The sequence below is a fragment of the Magnolia sinica genome, chromosome 9 (genome assembly GCF_029962835.1).
Source record: "Magnolia sinica isolate HGM2019 chromosome 9, MsV1, whole genome shotgun sequence".
In the NCBI taxonomy this organism is placed as follows: domain Eukaryota; kingdom Viridiplantae; phylum Streptophyta; class Magnoliopsida; order Magnoliales; family Magnoliaceae; genus Magnolia; species Magnolia sinica.
The window spans coordinates 24,601,584-24,619,157 of NC_080581.1; the positions used below are offsets into that span (position 1 = coordinate 24,601,584).

A 17,574-nucleotide genomic window follows, 5' to 3' on the forward strand; every position below is an offset into this window, starting at 1 on the left:
TAAACAGAAATTTGGTGTTAGGTGGCCAATCACAAAAAGGAGAGAAGAAATTAAAAAAAAAATAGAGTTTTTGTTACTATGGTTAAACCATGTGAAGGATACATAAGGTTTCAGAAATTGCATTTTTGTTGTATAAAAATGCATCCGTACATAGGGTAATAGTTTAGGAAAGTCAGGATTGGGACACACAGAAAAGATGCTGGGTTAAAAGTGGGGCATGCAGCGGAAAAATCTCTAGAAAATTTTTTAAGCTAAATGGTACTGGTACAATTTCCTTCGTGCGGTATACTTGAGCCTTGGATCCATCTTGTTTTTAGTGCGTCCCGTAAAATACTTTGTCAAAATCGATGGATACATCCCCTGCATCACCGATTGAATATGTGGACTGGGTACTAACCCACCACTACTTAGATAGGGTAATACCCTATCATTGGAGATGGATGGTCCTATCAGGGAATCTGTGAAACCCCCTGTGATGTATATACTTTATCCACACCGTTTATCTATATTTTGATAGATCATTTTAAGGCATTAATTTTTTATTTTTTTTAAAAAAGCAAGGCAGATAAAATGCTCAAGTGGACCACACCACAAAAAATGTTTATTTTCCATCCAACCTGCTCATAATATTACCTAGACATAAATGGAGGGAAAACATAATATCAGTTTGATCCAACTTCTGTAGAAAAATTTTCAGTGGTAGGCTTTCAATCCCCGCTACTTCCATAGGTGTGGTCCACTTAAGCCTTCAATCTTCGTATTTGTTGGGCTAATACCCGAAAATGATATTTAAAAATGGATGGATGGTATGGTGAAATATATACATTACGGTAGGCTCCACAGAGACTCTGACAGGACCGTCCTTTAGGCGGACGCGGATTAGCTACTGACAAGTTGAGTAGCGAGAATCCCTACTGAAGTGACGTCACCAAGTTCCGTGAGCTCCACCATCGTGTATGTGTTGTATCCATGCCGTTAGTTTATTTGGAGAGATCATTTTAGTTTATGTTCCAAAGAATGAGGCAGATCCAAATCAGGAGTGGACCTCACCATAGAAACAGTGGGAAAAGTGATGTCCACCATTGAAACCTTTCCAAGGTCCACCGTGATGTTTATTTGAGATCCAACCTATTCATGTACTAAATCAGACACGAGAGAAGGGAAAACACAAATATCAGCTTGATCGAAAACTTTTGTGGCCCTTGGAAGTTTTTAATGGCGAGCATCACTCTCCACACTGTTTTATGTATTGGGGTCCACTTGAGCTTTGGATCTGACTTATTCATTGGACCATGGCCTAATATGATCTCTCCAAATGGATAGACAGTGTGGATACAAAACATACATCATGGTGGGGCCCACAGAACTTGGTGAGGTTAGAGCAGTGGGGAGTCTCTCTGCTCAACGCGGATTAGATACCGACAGGTTAGTAGAGAGACTCGCTAGTGAAGCAACGTCACCAATACGTAGACCCCACTATGATGTATGTGTTGTATCACGACGTCCATCTAACTAGAGATATCACTTTAAGGCATGAGCCAAATAATGAAGTAGATCGAAAGCTTTAGTGGACCCACGATAGAAAATAGCTGGAAGATTGATGCCCTCCGTTGAAACCTTCTTAAAGCCCACCATGATGCTTTTTTATGATCTATTCTGTTCAAAAGTTAACAAAGACATTAAAGTGGGGAAAACACAAATATCAGCTTGATTGAAAACTTTTGTAGCCTTTGACAGTTTTCAACGGTGGTGTCACTCTCCCATTGTTTTCTGTGATGGGGTCCTCTAGAAACAGAACTTTGGATGTGACTCATTCTCTGGGTCTTACCCTAAAACGATCTCTCCGTATGGATGGACGTCGTGGATATAAAACATACATCATGGTAAGCCACGGATTACGTAACTTCGGCAGCAGTCTGGCTGCTCAACCCGACAGTAGCCGATCCGCGTCCCCCCTTTTGGACAGTGACCTGATTGAAAAAGGTTAAAGGAAAAGAAAAAAAATAATAATATGGTAAACTGGGACCCACCAAAATCATCTAATCATTTTCTTATAAGTAGACTCCTCCGGTCATCCAGCGTTCAGAATCCACTCCATATTTGTCTCCTCACTTCTGCTTTCCTTCATTCACAAACTCTAACATGGAGCTCCCACCAATGACCCTATGGGCATTTTGGTCATTTCTCCTTGTCTCTTCCACTCACGTTCCATGCTTCTTCGGATCAGCCGCTCACTTCTCCAACGAAACCGATCACCTTGCTTTGCTCCACTTTAAAGATCTGATAACCGACAGTCCTCTCCATTCCTTGACCTCATGGAACCATACTCTCCACTTCTGTCGCTGGCGAGGAGTCACATGCGATGGTCGCCATCATCCTCAAAGGGTTACTGCCTTGAATCTCACAAACAATAACTTGGTGGGCCCCATATCTCCCTTTATAGGGAACCTCACCTTCCTCAAGAGAATCGATCTCGCAAACAACAGCTTCAGCGGACCGATTCCTAAAGAGATGGGCCAGTTGTTACGCTTGCGGTATCTCAGTCTGGACAATAACACACTCACCGGAGAAATTCCAACAAATCTGACCTACTGTTCGAAACTCGAAGTCCTTTATCTTTACCATAATGGGTTGGTAGGGAGGATTCCAACTGAGATTGGCTCTCTATCGAAACTCACTGAATTGGTTCTTGGTGAGAACAATCTTACAGGAAGCATCCCACTTTCGTTTGGAAACCTTTCGTCTCTCTCTTTCCTTTATCTCACAACAAACAGTCTGGATGGCAGCATACCAGATGACCTTGGTCGGTTAGCAAGCTTAGAGGAGTTGGCCATTGCTCAAAATGAACTGTCAGGTAGGATTCCACCCCAGCTATACAATCTCTCCTCTATTAAGCTTTTGGACGTGGGATTGAACAGATTGCATGGAAACCTTCCTCCTAACTTAGGCCTCACTCTTCCTAACCTCCAAGAGCTTTACGCTGGAACAAACCAATTCACAGGACCCATACCAATTTCATTATCCAATGCTTCAGGACTCGTAATTATTGACCTTGATAGCAATAGCTTTAGAGGATCTATATCTACGAATTTTGGAAGCCTCAAGGGTCTGTCCGAGTTACTTTTGTGGGGTAATAAACTTGGAATTGGAAAATCTCATGACCTGATTTTTCTCGATTCTTTGACCAATTGCAGTAGCTTACGAGTTTTGCAGGTAGCCAGAAATCATCTAAGCGGTGTGTTGCCTAACTCCATATCTAATATTTCGACCCAACTGACTTGGCTAACTTTGGCAGATAACAAGATATTCGGAAGCATCCCATCTGGGATTCAGAATCTTGTTGATGTAACAGTACTGGATATGGGGTATAACTTTTTAACAGGTACTATTCCCGTTGGTATTGGGAAGCTTAACAAGGCAAGAAAGCTTTTCTTTGAAGCAAATGAATTATCAGGCCAAATTCCGTCTTCCTTGGGCAACATCTCCCAATTGTTTCTGCTCAGTTTATATGAAAACAATCTATCCGGTAGCATACCTTCAACAATTGGCAATTGCAAAAATCTGCAAGGCATATACCTTGGCAGTAATAAGTTCAACAGTAGCTTACCCAAACAACTCTTCATCTTTCCATCTTTGATTGAACTTTCCATTGGAAATAATGCTTTTACCGATAGTTTGCCACTTGAATTTGGTTACTTGAAAACTCTCTCGGCATTGATTGTTTCAAATAACAAGCTGTCAGGAGAAATTCCAAGCTCGCTAGGCAATTGTCTCAGCCTAGAGTATCTCTTATTGGATGGAAACTTCTTTCAAGAATCAATTCCTCCAACATTTAGTACTCTAAGAGGCCTTCGATCCCTGGATCTTTCAGGCAACAACCTTTCTGGGGAGATTCCAAAATATCTGGAGAAGCTTGCTCTAGAGTCTCTAAATCTTTCCTTCAATAATTTCAAGGGTGAAGTACCAAAACAAGGGGACTCGGAAATAATAAGCTTTGTGGGGGTATTCCAGAATTAAATTTGCCTCAATGCTCTAGCCAAGCTTCCAAGAAACGGAGAAAGTCCCTTGCATCAAAAGTAAAAATCTCAGTTGTTGTTGTTGTCCTGTGCCTTATGTTAGTATCATGTATCTTTACCACTCTTTATTGGGTAAGAAAGTCAAGAAGGAAACCTGTTGATGTGCCTTCTGCGGAGGATCCTTTCGTCACCATGTCTTATGGGGAACTCTTTAAAGCAACAGATGGCTTCTCTTCTGCCAATTTGGTCGGCACCGGAAGTTTTGGCGCTGTATATAAAGGGGCTCTAGATCGTGATGGAACTATGGTAGCAGTGAAAGTCTTCAATCTTCAACAACAAGGAGCTCTGAGGAGCTTCATGGCTGAATGCGAAGCGTTGAAAAACATTAGGCATCGGAATCTTGTTAAGATCTTAACTTGCTGTGTAAGCATCGATTTTAAGGGCAATGATTTTAAAGCTCTAGTTTACGAGTACATGCCCAATGAAAGTCTAGACAAGTGGTTGCACAAAGATGGTGATGACCAGCTTGGAAGGAACTTGAAGTTTACTCAAATGCTAAACATAGCAATTGATGTGGCTTCTGCACTGGACTATCTGCACAATCATTGCCAAACACCAATCATTCATCGAGATTTAAAGCCAAGCAATATTCTTCTTGATGATGACATGATTGCTCGTGTGGGTGATTTCGGGCTAGCCAGATTCTTACCTGAGGTTGCTAAAACTAGCTCGGTTGGAATCAAGGGATCTGTTGGATACATCGCTCCAGGTAACAATTTTGTCTATTACCTTATGTAATTCCTTGTATATGAATACATAAATATGAACAAAAACACACACCCACCTAGTCTGGCTATTAGCTTCGTAGGAGAGTATAGGAGGTGCGAGCAAAGTAGGGTGGGCTTGGGTATGCCCACTGTGATATGCATCTGAAATCTATTCTAACCAATAGATGCATTAGCCCATGTTGGGCCTGGTTCTGATTTAGGTGAGCAATTCCAAGGGAAATAATTGGGGAGATGGATGCCCACCATTGTTAATTTTTATATGGCCCACTGTGAAATCCACTCCGATCATTAGATACGTCATCCCGAGTAAGATTGGGGGCCAAAAATCAGGCTAACCTATGATTCAAATGGGCCACATCAAATTAAAAGTTAGGAGAGAGGACAACCCTTAATTTTTACTGGGTCCACTACCATGATAATATGAAATCAACTCCAACCATTAGCTTGCACACTAAAATAAGGCCCAAGGCTCAAAAAGCAGACCCATCCGTGATTCAGATGAGCCATACGAATTGAAACTGTTTGGAAGGTGAGCGTTTTCCCATGTATTATTTCCAATTGTGTGGTGTACCTAAATCATGGAAGGGGATTTTTTTGGGCCCTGGTGTGAAATAAGGTGACAAAACTTGTGATCCGGGTGGATTTCAAATAAGCATCCAATCCGTGCCATAGATTGGCCCCATCACAAGGATTGCCTCATGAAAAAATCAACCATCAAATAATTGAGGAAGTCTATTTATCAATGGATAGTCGTTGTTTTTTTATAGATGTGATCCACCTTATGGGTGGATAAAGCTAATTTTTGCAGTGCAAAGGATCCTCATGGTGGCCCTAACCGATTGGATTGGTTGGATGCCGCATTCACTTAAGAGGTTGTAGGTTATTCATTGGGTAGAGTGTAACTTGAAGTCCAACAAATTGGACGTGAAACATTTTCTCTCTACACACTCCTAAAAGGTGAGAGCACACCCCTAGTAATTGCATGGACAAAAAGGTATTCTAGCCCCCTATATATCTTTACACTTCGGTGTGTGGGACAAGGTATTCTCAGCTTGAAGACAATCTTGTGCCAAAGTAAGGCTCATCCACTCATATGGAGCATCTCACGCTCACGCAATCACTTCTTTGGGTTCTCAGATGTACCGAAAAAGTACACATGCTATCGTGGTATACACAGTAAAATCATAGCCATCCATGAGTTGGGACCATTTCAAATATGCATTGGAATAAGATTATACTTCCGAGTTGAATAGGTAGATCTATGTACGTTGATCAACCACATGTACCTTGAACATGAAATAGTAGTTATGTTTTTCTAAGCTTCCAAATTTTCCCATAGGTGTTGTTGATTAATGGAACATTTTACTATATTGGCATGATATTTTTATAATGGGCCTCACTTGTTGAATGGCTTAGGTTTTTATAAGCCCCCACATATGACTAATGCCTATTCATTACGTGGGTTCTAGCCCGATCATTCTTGTGATCAAGCAGGCCACCTCTTGTACATTGAATGTGGAAAACTGGTATATCTTACCTAAACCTGATTTTATCTGGTTTCGGATCTCGAAAGAATGACCTCAGATATAAAGGATATACCCAACAAGATCTAGATAAACAAAATTGTACTCACTTGCACACCACATTAATCACACCATAGCAAGATATAAAGAATTATTTTCTTATAATGTCTTTAGTTAAGATATTTGTTACACAAAAATTATAACAATAAGTCTTTTGTTCAGTTGATGATTGACATGTTGAGTTCTTTCACTTTAGTAATAGAGTCTTGATCAATTTTAAACATCTTTGTAAGCACTTACAAGTTCATAGCACACCAATTGATGTTAGAAATTTAGATCCTTAGAATAGTAAAAATGCTAATTACTTGTTTAAATAGAATATTCCCCCTCTCTCTAAAATTAACCTTTGATATTATTTGTATCCAAATGGTCACTTACATTCTAATATGAGATGTATAAATTACAGAATATGCGATGGGTAGTAAAGCATCTACACAAGGAGATGTTTACAGCTATGGAATCCTTCTATTGGAGATGATCATTGGAAAGGGGCCAACTGATGGCATGTTTATGGACAATCTAAGTCTTCATCATTTCGCTAAGTTGGCTTTGCCGGAACGAGTAATGGAGATTGTTGAGCCACAACTGCTTATAGAAGACAATGAAGTTACTCAAGGCAATGGAAATCATATCAATACAAGGAATAGAATACATGAATGCTTGATTTTAATGGTCATAATCGGTTTGTTGTGCTCTTTAGAGTCTCCAAGAGAACGAATGTGCATGAAAGATGTGGCTTCAGAAATGCATGCAATCAAGAACCAATATCTCGGGGTCAGGATTCACAGAGACATGCAAGTTAGATCACAAATGTTAGATGGAGGTTTGTCTTACCTCAGTCATTACTAAGTTATTAACAGTAGTTATGTTGAGAAATATTTTCAAACAAAGTTACTTTGTTGAATACGTTTCTAAACAAGCTCTAGATATATTTAGTCATGGGTTAAGAGTGTACTTGTATTCATATTGGATATATCAAAAGATGTGTTTCTTTTTCTTTATTTTATATTATGCTAGATAATGAATTTAATATGAAAAAGACATTGTAATAATATAATAAGAAGAATATCGGGTTACTAAGATATTTAATTGTTAATATATTTTATGCAAAAGTTTTAAAATTGATGTTTCAATAATAAAAAATTAGTTTAGATGTTGGACTGTCAACTTATTATTAGTCAATGAATGCTTTCATACGAACATGGTGTTCTCACTTACTCGGCCTTTTCTTACTCTCCTTTAGCATTTATGTGATTAAGGTGCGATTTTACTTAGATGAGATAATGCGTATAACTTAAAGTCACCACTAGCCAAATGAGGGTTACAATCTAAGGTCTGCTAGATATCGTAGAATAGCGTTTATAGGTTAGGAAATCATAAGACTCCCTATTGGAGTTCCAACACTTATCTTACACCACGATAATCTAATCCCAGCCACAATAAATCCAGATCAACCTTGGGAATTAGAAATTTGGATCTAATACCATAGTTAATTTATACAGATTGTGGAAACATGTTCAACAAAGATAAAACAATCAAATAAACAATAACCAATAAAATAATTACACAAAGCATAAGATAATTAATGTAGAAAATCCTTGTAGGAAACAACTATGACACAAAATGAAAAAATCCACTATAATTAAATGCATTAGAGTTTACACCACACCTCTTCTTCAATTACAGCAGAAACGCAATCTCCCCTTACAATACGCACCTAGAAAAACTCTGGCCCCTTGACAAAATCCCTTCCCATGCCCTTACAAGTGTAGAAAATTGACCCACCTCACAAAATCCTTGCCCTTAGAGAGAGCACTTGTATAATCTAAGCCTTAATAGAAAACAAACTTAAATACCACGATTTGTACTAATCTGTGTAACCTACCAGTCGGACCGAATGGGACCTTCTGTCAAATCGAAATAAACCAACTCATATATTGTAACGCCCTGAAATTCGTGGGTCGAGCATAACTCAGCTCCCAAGTTTCAAAACATCACTTATATAACATATGTAATGATGAATGTATGTTGTCTGTATTAGTGCATAAAACATGAAGTAGATTAAGCCAAACTGCAAACATAATCTAGAGACAGGTGAAATATGCAAGTGGAAGACTGAAGATATATATATATATATATATATATATATATATATATATATATACATATATAAGTCTCTGAGATATGTATGCTCTGCCAGGTCATAATTACAAGTGTTTGTTTCAAAATACAAGTATCAAAATGAAATAAACCACTGCAACAATAACCCTGAATCCCCGTAGCTCAGGACACGGCTCACATGAACCCGCCTGAGAACTGCATAAAGAAGAACGCCTTCTCGTCATCCTCATACTCCTGCTCTGCCTCGTGGGTCGTATCATCATTTGCATCTAAGACAGAGTCTGGTTAGTGTTTAAACACCGTCCTAGGACGTGGGAGTGAGTGATCAACTCAGTGGAACTATACAGTAAAAGTTAACATGTTATCAATTCAGTCAAGCAGTAATGATAAAGCAATACAATCAAACATATCTTAAGTACTCTTGTTAATGCAAGGATGTATGTAGAAATGATGCATGCCCTCGCCTGCACTCCCCCAGTATCTTCATCTTACGGTACGCATGACAACCTCCCATAGTGCTCCACAACGCCAAGGCACATGCAATGCGGTGCATGAACATGATTATTAAGTTGTTATTAGTCCTTTTCATACAGCAGGATTGGGAAGCTAAGGTACCTTCCTTATATCAATTCCCGAACGGTGATCCATTCTAGGGTCGTCAGTCCTAGACAATCTCATACGATATTATGGTTCTATGTCACTGCAAAGGACTTGTCACTAATCAATGCATGTATAATCATACCTTAGTTGCTACAATAAGGCTCGTCGCCTCAATGCAGTATCAAGGTATGATCGAGGTTACTACAAAGGGCTCGTCACCAATCAATGTAGGCCGACAGCATGAATATAGTGTCCCATACCACCATAATTGGCTTACGAGTCTGGATTACTCACTAGTCACTACGGGGAGGCTCGTCACGCTAACGTAGGCCGACAGCTCGACCACGGTGTCCAATACCACCATGCCCGGCTCATGAGTCTTAGTGGATCGAGGTACCATAGTTAACGGGATTGCACTGGTAAGTTTGGTACCCTAGATTCAAACAGTAGCGTCCATACATGGTGAACATCCACTGGGACAATCGGGTTACTTGACGAACTCGACTAGCACGGGCGCACGTTGAGTTGAATGACATGAAGTGCGCAAACACTCCGTGTGGCCAAACCACTACCGACAACCCTAATACGACTCGGATTCATCAAACATGTCCTACGTGATAAAAGCGACCTCAGCCACGAACTCAAAGCTTGTTACCGATTGCCTGGACCATAACGTGGCCCCATACACATTCAACCATAATAGCAAACATATTATAAAATGCAAGATAACGAAAATCCATTCATAAGTAAGGCGGTAAAATTAACAACTTGCATGAATGAAATCAAACACATAGTTAACATGGATAGTTAGACTTAGAAATTCATGGAGGAAATAGTACATATAAGGAAGTAGTTGGGATTTTATATCTCAACTCCCTCATAATTCACACTTTACTAAATACGAACTTATTCATGCATTTTTACAAGCACCTAGACTACACTTGGCAACATACATCACATATGTCAGCCATATTACATAGTAGGGCAGATCCTTTTGACAAGGAGTTGTGGCTTAAATAACAATCATATTCCTACGATAGTTAATCATGGCAATCACAACGCCAAATTCCAAATGCATACAAACATTTCAACAAACACATGAATCACACTACTTACAACATAGATTATCTATATACGTAAAACGAAATAGATATCGCATTTGGCATGTGAAATGGCACCCACGTCAGTAATAAATTATTAACTGACATTGAAAGCTTTGAAAACCATAACCTATACGAATATAGTCCGCACCTTAAACTAAAAATTGCACAACGGATTCGATTTAGACAATAAGTCTTCGTCAACGGCGAATATGTAACCTAAGGCATGGATTAGATTAGCTACATCAACACTTAAACTATTCTAAGTTCCAAAATAGGTTAGGGTTTAATTGACTTACCCAAAAATGAGATTAGAATCGCCGGAATAACGATTCAGATGCGATGGATTAGGTACGCAGGGTAACTGGAAAGAATTCCAAGATGATTCACCAACTTCTCTCTCACTTTCTCTCTCTTTTCCTCTCTCTCTCTCTCTTAGCTAGGGTTTGGAAAATTCGTATGGAATTTGAGAGTGAGGGTTTAAGGTCTTTATATAAGCCTAAAATTGATGGAATTAGCCCCAAGGCCAAGGTATACTTAGGTTATAACCAAATCGGGTCTATTTCGATTCAATGGAGCATTTCTAGAGGTTTTTTTTTAAATGCGGTCAGACTTAAGCTCACTAATATTAGATCTTAAGCAAGTTAAGTTTTTAGTTCGAACGAGTTTTTAGATCGCTAATGACGGACCAATTTCAATTCAACGGTCATCGAAACTCGATCAGGGCCACAAGCACTTTGACATGTGTGGGCCATCTTCCTTAATTCGAGAGTGAATTTGGGTTAGAATCTAACGGTCAGGATGCTTATAATTGACGCACAAGCGACATGACTCAGATTACTTAAATTCATATTTAATTTCTAAATAAATTCACCTTTCTCACACTCTTCACTCCGGACTCATACAAATCGTCTCAGGACATCATCTGGACTTGATTTCTAGTGTCAAGCCCAAAAAGGTGGTCATAATTGGCTAAGTTTATCGCTATCGGACTTTCAACGTACGGTCCAGGTCCGATACAAAGTTTCCAAGTACTCCTGAGAGCAACTGGGTTTAGTGTTGAATCCTAGATTTCAGGGTAACGTAGCGCTAACGATTCTATAAGTTTTGGGTCTTACAGATCGTATTTAACGTGGTTGGTGCTAATTTTCACAAGTAATTGAGTTTAGCGCTAGTTAATTCACGTTTAATTTCTAAAGGATTGAGTCCTAAGAGAATTCTAGTTGAGGTGGTGCTCGGGTCTTTGTACGGAATTTTTTGGGATATTACATATATTTTGGTCGAAATGAAAATGTGTAAATTTTCATAGTGAGAAAACTAAGAAACCTTCCATAATTCGGTTGAATCGAAATGACATCGGTCGAACTGAGATAGGGCTTCTCTACACTAGCAGATCGACAGAATCCAAGGCATCCCACACAATAATCTCCACATTGACTTGCATTATGATAAGTCACCTTAAAGATCTCCCTTACAACCTCCACCTTGAGCATAGACTGCTCCTAGCATTCTCCACATAGAATGCATATCCATTTACACTCCTGTGCAATGGTGCACAATCTTAATAATGGATGGAGAGATTGATCAAGCACAAACAATGCTTGAACTCTCTTTGGTCATCGGCTTAGTCAACATATCAGTGGCATCCTTGTCCATGTGGATCTTTCGAAATAGAATCTATTTGGAAGTAATGAGTTCCTATATCTTATGGAACATCACGTTGGTGTGCTTGGTTCTCACGTAATACACCTAATTCATCGCTAAATGGATAGAACACTAACTATCGCAATATAAACAAATCACCTCTTGCTTCAACCCGAGTTCTCCTATCAGACCTTTCAACCATAGTGCCTCATTTGATGCCTCTGTCGCCACTATATATTATACATCGGTTGTAAAGACCTCTATTATAGACTATAATGTAGGTCTCCAACATACCGGTCAACCTGCTAATGTAAACATATATCCCATAGCGAACCTCTTGTTGTCTAGATCACTTGTATAATCCAAATCCACATAGTCTACAACTCCACCTGAAGTTCTATGTCCTCCGAACATGATTCTAGTGTCGATTATGCACTTAAGATACCTTAGAATCTACTTAACAATATTCGAATGCTCATTTCCTACATTTGTCATATATCTATTGACCACACTAACTGTTCGTCAGATATTTACCTCGTGCAAACCATTACATACATGAGACTCCCCAAGTATACTTGCATATGATACCCATGACATATTTGAAATCTCCTTTTCTATACTTGGACATAACCTTGTTGATAACTCAAGGTCGCATGCTAGAGGCATGCTAACTGTCTTAACACCTTCCTATTAGTGCACTTATTAGTCAATCACATGTGTCTATGTGTCAGTAAGTTGGTTGAGCCCTTAGAAAATAAAGATCAAAGACACAAGAGGACATGAAATATCAAGGAGTGAAGAACAGGCAAATCATGAGGTGCCTTAGTGATCCTAACCTTAGACCCAAATAAACTTAAAACAAACTTAAACTTTAGATGATATATTCCTTAACAGGTAATCTTTATTTGATCATACCTTGGCCTTAGGATTCTTATTTAGACATGCTTAGATAGGCTATAGAGATTCAGAGCTGTTGTAAATTGTATATCCGAAAGACAACAGAACTCTGGGTGATTTCGATTGATCCTCGATCAATCGAGCGAATCCTCAATCAATCGATCGATCAAGCGAATTCTCAAACAATTGATTGAGAATGGCCAAAACAATTAATCCAGCAACATTTCTAGCTAAAGTGAAACTAAGTTTGATCGATCAACACATCGATCGATCTATCGAAGGTGTCATTTTATGCTTGTTTATTGTCATTAGAACTCAACTTCTTTATAAAGGGCATTTCAACCTTGAGATTTTTGATGATTTTTTTATGTCATTAAAGCTTAGGTGATTCCTCACTCTTAAATCCACTTTTAAGCCTCAAAACCTAAGAGATTTAAGTCATGTTCCTTGAGATTTACTACTTTAATGAGGATTTCAACCTCCATTATGAGGATGCACTTGATCTCCACCATTTTCTAGTGAATAGACACAATTTCATAGGAAAATCCTTAGTCTATTAACCTTTAGAACACCTATCTAGGTGAATCTGCATTGGATAACAACTATCTATTTAATTGTAGGAGATTTCACTTTCTCCTATTACCTTGATCATCTCATTAAAGCATCAAATATAAGGTGATTGATCATAGGAGCTGAAACATCCACATCAACGATCATGGGAACAAATGAGAAGTTAATTCAAGAACAAGAGAGCATTGAAGAAGTATCCCAAGAAGGCGTAACAATGGGTCTCAATCTTGAAATTGCAGTTTTACCGCTACAAGCAAAGCTTTAAGATATGGCTAATGTCCTAGATGGGAGTGAATAGGACTTTTCAAAATCTAACTAAATAATCAATATGCACTTACTTCTAAATACTTATGTAAAGGAATACAAACAAGAAGAAGTGCAAAAACAAAGTTTACTTAGTGAAAGCATCATTTAGGCATTCTGTCAAACATATTTGCTGCAGTAATTAAATCAAGTATATTGTTCAACAAAACATAATAGGTATAAATTTAAATCATTCAACTCATTGCATAAAATGTAAAGTGGTTTGGCTACATGCCTACTCCCGACTAACGTACTCTCTTCTAGAGTGTGCCGGATTTCACTATTCAGATGGAGTTCGATCGAAACTAGGTTGAGCCAATTTAGTTTGTGATGTACTCGAGTTTAGTGAAGCTGAGTTCGTTTATGTCGACTCAGGTGTGGATATTTGGACTCCTAGTGGAGCATATCTTTTGTGCTTTGTAAGCCAAGCGAGTGTATCTGCATCCCAAAGTGAGGTTTCCCCCCTTTAAGCTTATCACTTGAGTTCATTAATCTTATTATAGATGATGTTTTAATTACTTATATGTAGAACCTATTGAGTTACTTGGTTAATCTATTTGTCTCAGTACATGAATATGCTAATCTTTTATGCAATTGACTCTTAAATTGAATAATTGGCATGACTCTTTAATTCTATTAAGAATAAGTGACTTGATTGTCACATGTTATCTCAAGTTAAAAATAGGTTAATTAATTATATGTTTGCCACTTCTGATTACTTGATGATATTTCGGAGGTCCTTGAACTAGTGGACTTTTTTTCTAATGGATCAAATGAAAATTTTTGTGGACTTACCACCTTACAGATCATTTGGACCTATGTGGCTTTTGGGGATAATCCAATTTTATTGCATCCTTGGATGGACTATTTGCCTTATGTGGTTTTAATGGAATATTTGCCATTTTGCAACTTGATGATTTATTTTATGCGGAGTTCGTTATAATTTCTAAGTGATGTCGAAGTTCACGAGTTGATTTTCTATTCACCTCCCAGAGTTCACTTTTTATTGTTATTTTTTAGTGAAGTTGAAGTTCACTTGCTAATTTTTTAGTCACCTTGTAGAGTTTTACATGATTTTCAAGTGAAGTGGAAATTCACTTGTTGATTTTCTAGTCATCTTATGGAGTTCACATACAATGTGATTTCTGAGTGAAGCAGAAGGTCACATGTTGATTATCTGATTATTTTGATATGTCCATTCATATTGTGGTTCCTTTTACATTTTCTTAATAGAGTAATTATATTGGTTGGCTATATTCTTTATGTATATGATCATGAGTTAGAATTTCATTGTTTAATATATCTTTTTCTATGTTTTGCAAACTATTTTGAATTATGAATGTTGAGTGTGTAATCTTAGAGGATATTCCTCACTGCAATAGTCATTGATGCTACCAAAACATATCAGTTGATGTAGGTTAGAGCGAGTCAACGATGTTCACCTAGTTGCTAAAAGGGATCAAGTAGTTGAGGAGTTATACGAGATCCCGTTGGATCATATTGAGCTTCATCATTAGTTGATAAATTTCTATTTTAGATTATGGTACTTTTCATACTTGGGTTGTATAAGTTTTGTATGGGCACTACATTTGGATTTTTGTTATGAATGAAAAACTTTTACTTAATACACGTTTTACTCCGCTCATCATTGTTGCTAACAATGAATATTGAGAAGATTGTTTAAATTGAGACTTTAAATTTTAAGGTTGAAAAGGCAGAGCTAAGAGTCCTAAAGAGGAGGGGGGTGAATAGGATTATGCCAAATTAAAAAATTATATGCGAAATTTAACAAATATAAATAAAAATAGTACTTAAACAATCCCACAATATAGAAATGAATAACAACCTCAAATGTACAAGTATTGAGAGGTTGATACAGATGTTGTTCTAAGGACAACCTTACACCAAAAATCAATGGTTTATGGTAGGACAACCTGATTCCTAGAACGGTCTATGTATCAAAATCTCTAACCGATACAGAGGAATAAAGAATAAAAATAGTAAAGAAAGTAACTAAGCTATTACACCATTCCCACACTTGCATAAAAAGGATTACAACATTCTCCACAAATGCATAAAGGAAAATTACAACATCCACACAATGCCACAATCAATCAATCACCATAAGACCCGAAATTATGGTGGTTCGCTTGTGTGTACACTAACTGTTTAGAAAAACAGCTACACAACTACTCCACTCCCAATATCCTCACACAGTGGATATCGGCGTTCATTATGCAAAAGGTTTTTCAAGGTTTACCTAAAACCTTCACAATTGTGTCTTTCAAGTGGGCTTACACAATTCAAAAACCCCACACTCTAAGTTTTCTGGATTACCTCAAACAAACCAAAAGAAAGAGAATTTTTTTTGTCACAATCTCAAAGAAACCAAAAGAATAGATTTACAAAACTGTAAAATACTTATCTGGATATTCTCATTTAATGCAACCCGGAAGAACCAATTCAAAGTAGAAGTTCAACGTAGATATTCAATGTCCACACTCACTTATGAAAAGGTTCTAAGTTCTAAATGATTTTTAGAATAAATCACTTTGGGTTAGCTAAATTTGATTTTGATTCTAAGAAATGGAAAAACTTCAATCCCTTCTTCAAATAAGATTGGGATGTAGAATACAAAATCAAATACAAAAAGCTAATTAAAGAGAATATTAAACGAGCACTAAATAGCTTAAGAATATTACTAACTTATCTCTCAGAGTGGTGTCTTGATTTTGCTTGAATTAAATACAAAACTCTAAAAATCGTGCCCTATTTATAAGTGCAGAAATTGCTCACTCGACTGGCCGAGAGGTCAGCTTGACTGGTCGAAGGACTAACAAACTTTTAAAATTTAGGCGCGATAAGATAAAGTCATTCCACGGTTGATCGAAGGACCTGCTCAACCGGTCGAATAGCCTCCACGACCAGTCGAGTCCTGTTCACAACTGGTCGTGTAGGACCTAATTTAGTTGTTGGACTTTGATTCGAGCCTGCTCGACTAGTTGAGCACTGTTCACTCGACTGGTTGAGCAATCTCCAGGATTGGTCAAGGATCTAACAAAAAATCCTGAAAATAAGAAACAAACCTTAGTCTGGTCGAGGAATTTCATGGACTGGTCAAGCTAGTACTAAGACTAGTCGAACATAGGCTAAGACTAGTCGAGAAACAGCCTATACACTTATAAAGTGACCCAATTAAAGTATGAAATCAATATGACCTAACCTGTGGTCAATCTAGAGTCATTCATACCTTATAAGCTATGTTTGAACATTGAAACATCTTTTGCTTCGGTTGTTAGTTGATCTTGAAGTATATGAAGCTTGACATCTTGAAGTATGTTGAAGCTTGAACTTGATATACTTAGAAGCTTGAACTTGAAGTACTTAACTTATATTCCATCTTGAGACTTAGTGTACTTGAACTTGAACTTGTATATCACTTGATCTTGCATTTGAAGTTTTTGAGGTACAGACATTTGTTCTTGTACATGAGATGCATGATCTTGAATATGTAGATGAGCTACACAAGACACAGATTCCAAGAGAGTTTGACACTACAAAATTTGACAATTATAAGAGAAATAAAACATAATACTTACAATCTTCCCCTTTGTTAAATTTGTGACAAAACACACTTCATTAAAATAAGATAAGCATAACACGCAGAATAAAGAATCATGCGCCAGTTACAACTTGGTTAACCTGGTTAAAGAATCATGCACCAGTACAACAATATTCCCCCAACAATACTCCCCCTTACAAAAAAAAAAAAATGGCTATGGCTACAATCCACAATCCACATATCACAAGCACGATAAAATTCTCCCCCTTTTTTATCACAATATGACAAAGGAAGAAACCAATAAATGATAATGGAAGTAGAAAAATAAGGAAGTAAAAGAAGAGTAATGAGGAATAAGAGAATAAATGAACAAGATAATCAAGATAACTA

The 17,574-nt window shown here is 37.7% G+C and overlaps 1 protein-coding gene across 1 annotated transcript; it reads left to right on the plus strand.

The window, feature by feature from the left end:
• Window positions 1-2,142: 2,142 nt before the first annotated feature.
• Window positions 2,143-15,023, plus strand: LOC131254912 (probable LRR receptor-like serine/threonine-protein kinase At3g47570). Its single transcript, XM_058255616.1, has 4 exons — window positions 2,143-3,923; window positions 3,974-4,785; window positions 6,794-7,210; window positions 13,998-15,023. Exons 1-4 carry the CDS (start codon window positions 2,143-2,145, stop codon window positions 14,090-14,092), a joined length of 3,105 nt encoding a protein of 1,034 aa, XP_058111599.1. The 3' UTR covers window positions 14,093-15,023.
• The last annotated feature ends 2,551 nt before the right edge of the window (window positions 15,024-17,574 follow it).